Below are 9593 nucleotides of genomic sequence, written 5' to 3'. Positions count from 1 at the left end.
ATTATCCCAAGTGGCGACTCTAATTTTGAATAATAATCTCGTTTCGGTTTTATCACTTTAATTGAAAAAACTCCCCTATACCCCTACGGGTAGAAAAAGGTGGTGCGACATCCTCAATTAAATTTGTACTACCAAATATTATATTAACATAAGCCTTTTTCATAACCAAATAGGAGAAAAAATTTCTTTTGTCTTAATATTGTGTGAGTTGTAGCACTATCCAAAAGGCATTGATCTTCATTACTCATCTTGGATCCAATTGAAGACTGGAGAATTTTATTTTCTTCATAAAAAAATTAGACCATGAGAAATACGGAAAAACTAACAACACCAACAATAACATAAGACAACTTAAATACTACTTGAAAATAAAAAGTTTAGAACGAGACAAAAAAAATACTGAAAATAAAAATAACAACATATTGCATTCCCCAGTAAAATGATCAAAGCTTAGTTTTGATCTCCAAAGAACTATTCAACTTCCAAATGAGTAAGATCATCGAGGCCTTGAAAATCATCATCATCATTCAAAGCATGATTTGCCTCGGCATTGTCATCATTTTTGTTTGAAGGCCCTGCCTCAAAATCATTTCTAAATGTCAAGTGAGACTCCACTGGGGCATTAGCAGAAGATGCTCCAGCATTATTTACCTTTCTTTTGATGGAGTTTTGATAAAGCCTGACAAAATGCTAAGGTGCACAGCAATCAATTAACCAATGATCTTTCATGCCACAGTGGTGGCAGTTACCGCTTTTGCCTCTTGAAGGATTGTTTTGGGAACCCATATTATTCTCCCGTTTGCCATGACCACCACGATGACGATTATTATATCGTCTCTTACCATTGTCATGACTACGTATATTCATATGGTCATGATTATTATTCTGTCTTTTTCCAGACTTATCAAGTCTAGTTGTCATATTCGCTTCAAGAAGCGGAGCTGACCCTATGGGACGGGCTACATGATTTTTTAGTAAAAGGGTATTATGTTGCTCAGCCACCAGAAGGTATGAGATTAATTCAGAATACTTTTTAAAACCCCTTTCACGATATTGCTGCTGTAATACCATATTTGAGGCATCGTAATGGTCTTTTCCAACAAATCCTCATCATTTATATCATCCCCACATAATTTTAGTTGGGAAGTTATTTGAAACACAACAGAGTTATACTCACTTAAGGTCTTAAAATCTTGCAACCGTAAGTGCATCCACTCATATCTAGCCCTTGGCAATACCGTAGCCTTAAGGTGATCATACATTTCCTTCAGGCCATTCCACAATTCAAGTGGAACTTTCACTGTCAAATATTCAACCTTCAAACCTTCATCCAAATGATGACGAAAAAAAATCATGGCCTTCGCTTTGTCTTGGCTTGATGCCTCATTACCCTGAGTAATGGTATTACCAAAGTATTTAATGACTAAGTGAATCTCAGCATCGAGAACCCATGATAGGTAATTCTTTCCAGAAATGTCTAGTGCCACAAACTCAAGCTTTGACAAATTCGACATAGTGAAAACTATCAAAGATAATAAATAATTAGAAATCATTACGATAATAGCGTAAAGAATCTTAAAAATTGACATAATATCAAATTTGTGATCTATATACACTAAAGTGATAATTCCATTGAAAAGAATACTATTTTTTTCTTCAAATTATTAGTATATCTTTGATGTTAACTAGAACAAAAATGTTTTCTAACTTTAACACAATGTCAAATGTCGAACAACATAAAACAAGTATTCTTCTCTCAATTAATTCTATTAATATAAAAATTAGCAACTTTCACATGACAGTCGTGCAAATAACTTAAAATAAAGAAACATAAAATTCTTTATTTTTACATATATCTAGAGATGTGAGAAATTATAAAACTGCATATTAAAGACATTAATCATGAAATCAAAATATACAACGAAGAAAACAAAATGAACAAATTATACCTGAACAACGAAAAGAGCTCAACTTCGTGCTGATAACGTGTTAAGAAATGTAGCTCAAAGTAACAATATAAAATAAGAAGATAAGTAGAATAAGAGAAGAAGAGATAACTTTCTTATTTCATCAAGTGTTCAAGTGTATCCCATCTTACATTTCATGCCTCTATTTATACTATTACATATGAAGGTTACAAAATGATTGTCTTAAACATGACATTAACAATTAATATCATGGGGAAAGATCATGGAAGAGGTTATGGAGGTGTGAGAGTTACAATCATAATAGTGATGAGTAAATGGGAGGTTATTTACATCATGGGTGAAAATAATGGGAGTAGTGGACATCCACATTAACTATAAGTTTTACAACAGTATTTACTAATACCTTTTTGATTGATGTACTTGCAACATCTATATATATATATATATGGGAAAAGCGTCAAAAATATCCTTCTACTATGTAAAAGGATCATATATATCCTCTGTTATACTTTCGGTTCATTATTACCCCTTACATTATAAAATTGGTGCAAAATTTCCCCTCATCCGTTAAGTACCTCCTTCATGACCAACACTATCCGACGTGGCTTGACATGTCAGTGATATAATGCAATGTGACATGCCACATCACTACTATCTTCCCTTCACTCAACCACTAACAACACTAATCATTTTTTTTCCCACAAAAGTTTTTATTGGAGATAGAAAAGTATAAGAATGTATCAAATTGTGTGTCCTCCAATATTACGAAACTAAAGATATAATGCGTGAGTGTACAGGAAATAAAATCTGATTGTTCTAAAAAGCAAAGATATTGCCTCAAGATATAAGGGTGTTTGGCTAAGCTTTTAAGCTGGTCAAACTGGCTTATAAGTATTTTTTGGCTTATTTATGCGTTTGGTAAAATTAAAAGTGCTTATAAGTTAATGTTTATAAGCCAAAAATAAGCCAAAAGTCATAAGTTGATCTCCCCCAACTTATCAAATTTCAGTTTATAAGCACTTTAGGTTTGATCAAAATATTTACTATTCTATCCCTAAAATATTTCTTTTTAAAATAAAACTCTTCATATACCCAATTCTTTAACTGCTTATTATTAATTTCAGCACTTTTATCCAAATACGTAATTACTTATTTTTTAAATCAAGTTCAGCACTTAAAAGTACTTTTCAGCCCCTAATGCTTATCAGTTACTCTAAATCAACTAAGTCAAACGGGCATGATTGGCTTTGGATAGAATGCTTTTGCTCCAAGTATTCAGGAAAAAAAAAAGGACGCCCCGACGTTATAATCATTGTTTCTGTTATAAAATAAAGACTATAAAGTAAAGACAAGTATAGAGAGAAACTGATATATTATTCGAATTCAAACTGATATACATAATGAACTGAAATCTCTTCTATTTATAGAAGAAAGGAAGCTGTTGTGTAAGCTGCTACGCAAGCTGTTGTGTAAGCTGCTACTACAAGCTGCTGTGTAAGCTGCTACGCAAGCTGCTGTGTAAGCTGCTACTATACCAGATATGGATAATATTCTACTGAGAGCAATGTCTATCCATAATGGAGTACTGAATGAATAAGCTTATTATACCCGGTATGGATAATCTTCTACCTAGAGTAATGTTTATCCATAACCGGGTACCGAAGTGATAAGCTTCTTCAGGAAGCTTATTTCCAATAGAGTACTTAAATAAATAAACACATTTACGGTGGAGTCCCATATGGATAAGCTTCTTCAGGAAGCTTATTTACAACGGAGTATTAAATGAACATCCATAATATAATATATTTATAACACTCCCCCTTGGATGTTCATTAAAAGATAATGTGCCTCATTAAAACCTTACTAGGAAAAACCACATGGGAAAAAATCCTAGTGAAGGAAAAAGAGTACACATATTTAGTAATACGCATTGTTGGCTGCCTCACTAAAAACCTTATAAGGAAAACCCTGTGGGAAAAACCTTAGTAAGGGAAAAAGAGTACGGCGCGCATTTTACTCCCCCTGAAGAAAATCTTATTTCAAATATTTGAGTCTCCGCATTCCAATCGTGTATACCATATTCTCAAAAATTGATGTTGGTAAAGACAATCTGTTGGATTGTCACTTGAACTAATTTGATGCACATCAATGTCACAATTTTCCTGAAGATCATGTATGTAGAATAATTCTGGTGAAATGTTCTTCGTTCTATCGCCTTTTATAAATCCTCCCTTTAATAGTGCTATGCATGAAACATTGTCTCCGTATAATATTGTAGGTCTTTCATCACATTCCAACCCACATGTTTCTCGAATGAATCACTGATCTCAATCATATGCACTCTCTGCTTGCCGGTTTGAAATCGAGCTTTATGGGTATCGGGTAAATAACCTGCATCTGCATTACCAATATGATCTGCACCACTTTTGTTAGCATTAGCAAGATAAATAAGTGCACCATCTACACCGAGATAGAGTATTTCAGGACCAAGGAGCTCCTCATCCTCTTCTAGAGGTTGGAACGGATCTTTATTCACTTCAAGTGATTGAATATTCATTGGTGTACTTAATGGGTACACTTTGTTCATGTAAAAGTATTTTTAAGACCCTCTTGGAGCTCTTCCGGAGTTCCAATTTATGTCACCAACATAAACAACAAGTGTAACAAATTTTGATGACATTTTCTTTATAAAAATACATGGACAAATAAGATAATTTATGTAACTTTCTTTCATCAAATATTTACTGAGGCGATTATACCACACGCGCACAGATTGCTTTAAACCATACAAAGATCTTTATAATTTGATCGAGTACATTTATCAAGACTTTGAATTATATGCTTCGGGCATTTTCAACCCTTCAAGGATCTTCATATAGATTTAGCCAAATAAGTCATATAGGTTAAGACTTGTATCTAAATGGTATGACATCTTCAAGTGTCTGGACTGCTGGTCCGATCCTCACAATCTTTTATAATATTGTGCACTATATTGTATCAAATATATCGTCGACGATCATTTTGTGTCAGTTCCGAAGCGACATAACTTGTGGAGATCTCATCACTTTCTTTATTTCTAGGTACCTGAACTTTTTCGGGAGTTTCATGAAATGTTATGTCGTGGGCTCTTCTAGAGCATATTTCCTCCTCATTATGATCATTTTGATCATTAGCTCCTACTATTTTTCAAGGATTGTTACCTTTGGAACCGATTGGTCTACCACGCTTCATGCGTACAGTAAACTTTATCCTTCAGGGACTTTAATTTTAATAGGAGCATTTGCAGCTGAAATATGATATTTAATTTTGGATCAGCAAATGCTTCTGGCATTCGACTTGAATTATCTTCTAAGTGAGGATCATGATAATTCGATTCATATAGCATATTTTTCAACTGTTTATTCCATCCCCCAAATGTTAGAAAAACTAACATATATCCCCAATCATCTTTGGGAAACATATCTTTGTGTATTATGGTAGAGAAATTAATCATATACCACGCAACAAAAGATAGTAAAAATATTTGGTTTCTGATCCTAAACCAATTGTGAAGGGAGGACTTATCATATATTGTTGATCTGATGAATACAAGTGCTGCTATATGCAATTTAGAAAATCTTAGACCAACACATGAATCTTTGTTCTCATAAGCAATGGTTTAGCCATTAATAGGAGGTATTCAATGTTAAACTAGCTTGGATATAAACCAGCATTATCAAGATGAACTATCTTGATTTCATAATTTGAAAATTATGCTCTTAATCGAGAAAAACAATTCCAAATGCCAAACTGCAGGTTGACAATAATTACACATGTAACCATCTAATAGATGCACCTATAAGTGGTTTACATGATAGGTGAACGGGCTCATATTCACCTTTTATATATTTCAGAATCAGGGGTCTTAGTCCCAACTTTAGTTGATATAATCAATTCATTATGAGAGCAAGCAACACATGAGAATTCCTGAAGAATCTTCTAGTTCTTTAGTATATGCTTATCTGAATTCTTAAATAGCTCATTTAAAAATGGCAAATGAAAACTTCAAGTTTATCATGTCATGTGCTATCTCTTAGTAAACTTCTGGTTTACTATGGCATAAACTTTTGCTTTAGTAAACTTCTGATTTACTGTGATACATGATATAGTACAAATTAAAGAATAAGGCGGGTAACTTCTCACATGCATATTATTTTACCCCCTATGATTGTGGAAACATGAAGATTATCAATCTTCCAATCATTTGTAGTCTCAATATGATAGTCATTTGAATTAGTAAACTTCAGGTTTACTACAACATATGTTTTGACCATAATCATATAATATGAATGACATATTTGTATATAAGCTCTTCGAGAGCCTTCATTTATTATCCACAATCTAATATTTATCTGGCACTACTGCTGTCATGTATTATTTAGGCATACATTTAGCTCTTCAGGAGTTGTTGATACATTTTGTACTAACAAATATTGCTCAGACACTGCTGGTGTCATGAGAGAAAATCACAATCAAATAAACAATGTAAAACAATTGTTTAAGCACACGAAAACTCCCCTTCATAATTTTTTTTCCACTTCAGGAGGCAATTTCAATTGTGTTACTTCTTCAGGAGCAAATTTAAAATACGAAATATTGAGTATATATTCTCTCAATTATATTAAATCTTCTGGAGGTGAATTGTAATGTATTCACATCAAGAGCGCGTTCATATTTACCCGACTTATTAGTATTGTCACATTCACTTCAGGGAATGGATTAATATTATCAAAAGTTCTCATCCTTCAGGAAATCGAACATAATTATCTGAATGCGGATTAATCACATCAAATTGTGATGCCTCAACCTCTTTTAAAATATTTACTACTTCAGGAGCAAATCGAGGCGTGCATTTAATATAGAGAATATTTATGTAGCTTATCTTCAATTGTAACCATAGAAAGCCTAAATTATCACTTCTGGTGATCATAGGTATATACCACTTCTGGTAGTTAACAAAATATAATTACAATGAGATATACGAAATATAACCACTTCTTGTGGTTGTATATTTCTTGCAAACTCTGCTAGAGTTTAAGTTGATCTAATAATGTTATCCACATTCTTCAAAATGACATAAACAAGATATATTATAGTAAACATCATTATCAAATCATAATTTTTCTTTATGTACAACAATTACATAACCATACTATCTATTACAAATAACAAAAATTAAAATATTTACATTTCTACAGATTCACCACCGATTACATGACTTGTTTCTCCTTCTGGGAATGCAAGGTAATCAGTTACATCCAAATGCATGAAGTCTAAATTATCTTCAGAAATAAAATTTGCTTCAACATTTTTCTATGTCTTCTTTAGGGAGGCTTGATAAAGCTCAACCAGGTGATTTAGCGTACGACAGGTACATGACCAGTGCCCTTTTTCTCCACATCTATAGCATGCATTTTCTGCATTTGGTGCTTGCACCGCTTCATGCTTTTGTTCCTTCCTTTTCCACTGCTGGTGGTGAGGAGTGTTCTTTGGTGCATTATTATTACCATGATTAGATTTTCTTTCCCGACCACGACTGGGCCACGACCTTTTCCACATTTAGCCTAGTGGAAGTTTGTCTCATTCACTTCAGGGAATGGACAAAAACCAGTGGGCCGGCTTTCATGATTTTTCATTAATAGCCCATTATGTTGCTCGGCTATAAGAAGATGTGAGATAAGTTCAGAATACTTTTTAAATCTCAACTCTCGATATTGCTGCTGCAGGAGCATATTCAAGGCATGAAAAGTGGTGAAAGTTTTCTCCAACATATCATGATCAGTAATATTATCACCACGTGACTTCAATTGGGAAATAATTCTGAACATAGCGGAATTATACTCACTGATAGATTTAAAATCTTGTAGCCTTAGATGAGTCCAATCATATCGTGCATGTGGAAGAACGACCATCTTCAGGTGGTCATATCTATCTTTCAAATTATTCCACAGTATGACTGGATCTTTAACAGTAAGATATTCCATTTTCAGGCCCTCATCAAGGTGATGGCGTAGGAATATCATTGCTTTGGCACGGTCTTGGTTTGATGCCTGATTTTTGTCTTTAATGGTGTCTGCCAGACCCATCGCATCAAGATGAATTTCAGCATCAAGTACCCAAGACATGTAGTTTTTGCCCGATATATCCAGGGCTACAAATTCAAGTTTAGAAAGATTTGACATTATTTAGGAAAAGAAAGTTCTTACCTCATATACTTTCAAAATATTTGCCCGAGATGGCAGAGTCTCATGCTGATAACGTATTATAAAATAAAGACTATAAAGTAAAGACAAGTATAGAGAGAAACTGATATATTATTCGAATTCAAACTGATGTACATAATGAACTGAAATCTCTTCTATTTATAGAAGAAAGGAAGCTGCTACGCAAGCTGTTGTGGGCTGTGTAAGCTGCTACTACAAGTTGTTGTGTAAGCTGCTATTACAAGCTGTTGTGTAAGCTGCTACGCAAGCTGCTGTGTAAGCTGCTACTGCAAGTTGCTGTGTAAGCTGCTACTGCAAGCTGCTGTGTAAGCTGTTACTATACCAGATATGGATAATCTTCTACCTAGAGCAATGTTTATCCATAATGGAGTACTTAATGGATAAGTTTATTATACCCGGTATGGATAATCTTCTACCTAGGGTAATGTTATCCATAACCGGGTACCGAAGTGATAAACTTCTTGAGGAAGCTTATTTCCAATAGAGTACTTAAATAGATAAACATATTTACGGTGGAGTCTCATATGAAAAAGTTTCTTCATGAAGCTTATTTACAACAGAATACTAAATGAACATCCATAATGTAATATATTTATAACAGTTTCTAGTTTCTTCTTTGTCAATTGGTGAAAGATATAACTTTTGTTTATTGATTTCTCTGCAGCCATCTTCAAACTTAACCGTTTACGCAGGTTCTAAAACAAAGAAAAATTAAGGAAGAACAAGGTTACTAATGTATCAAATCTTGAGTACACCAAGTTTCTTCACTTCAATTTTTACAAATACAAGAAGAGAACATTCCAATTAATTGAACCACACAGTAGTCATTTCGTTTGCTTGAGTGCTGGATCATAGCTTTTCTAGTTCTACAATCAAAAAAGGTTAAAACTTGGACCCTTTTTTGTGCAAACCCACTGTCAAAATGAGCAAAATCAGATTTTTGTTCTGAGGACTTTAGCAACAAACTACCATTAGTTACAAATAAAATACTTCTTCATAGTAGAATTACAAATAAAAATCAAGAACTATTAGTTTATAAGAATTGAAAAGAAGAACAAAAAGTATCATGGAAAGAGGAGGAAGAATTAGACACCCATTGGCAATGGACCTCAGGCAGAGGTGATGTGGACGGTGGTGGTTGGGCGAAGGGGAGGTAGTGATGGAAGAAAGGGGTTAGAGGGTTAAAATTAGGATTGGGTCAGTGATGTGGCATGTAATATTGCGTTTATATCACTGAAATGTCAGGCCACGTCGGATGGTGTTGGCCACGCAAATGGAACTTAACGGATGAAGGGTATATTTGCACAAATTTTATAACATCGAGGATAATAATGGACCAAAAATATAACGGGGGACACATATGATCCTTTTTGTATAATAAAATGCTATTTTTGATCATTTT

General features: G+C 33.8%; 1 protein-coding gene across 1 annotated transcript; it reads right to left on the bottom strand.

The window, feature by feature from the left end:
• Positions 1 to 471: 471 nt before the first annotated feature.
• On the bottom strand, positions 472 to 1514 carry LOC142182082 (uncharacterized). The gene is made up of 2 exons (XM_075256006.1): positions 1069 to 1514; positions 472 to 679 (listed from the first exon to the last, which is right to left on the bottom strand). The coding sequence occupies exons 1-2, from the start codon at positions 1512 to 1514 to the stop codon at positions 472 to 474; spliced, it is 654 nt and encodes a 217-aa protein (XP_075112107.1).
• Positions 1515 to 9593: the final 8079 nt, after the last annotated feature.

The sequence above is a fragment of the Nicotiana tabacum genome, chromosome 6, assembly GCF_000715075.1.
Source record: "Nicotiana tabacum cultivar K326 chromosome 6, ASM71507v2, whole genome shotgun sequence".
In the NCBI taxonomy this organism is placed as follows: Eukaryota; Viridiplantae; Streptophyta; class Magnoliopsida; order Solanales; family Solanaceae; genus Nicotiana; species Nicotiana tabacum.
This window is presented reverse-complemented; position numbering and strand designations above follow the sequence as displayed.

Excerpts from the sequence above, each read along its gene's own strand:
- LOC142182082 (XM_075256006.1), bottom strand. The coding sequence starts at position 1,514 with ATGTCGAATTTGTCAAAGCTTGAGTTTGTGGCACTAGACATTTCTGGA. Across the intron at positions 680-1,068 it reads ATTACGATGCCTCAAATATG|GCTTTATCAAAACTCCATCA; the intron begins GTATTACAGCAG and ends GCATTTTGTCAG.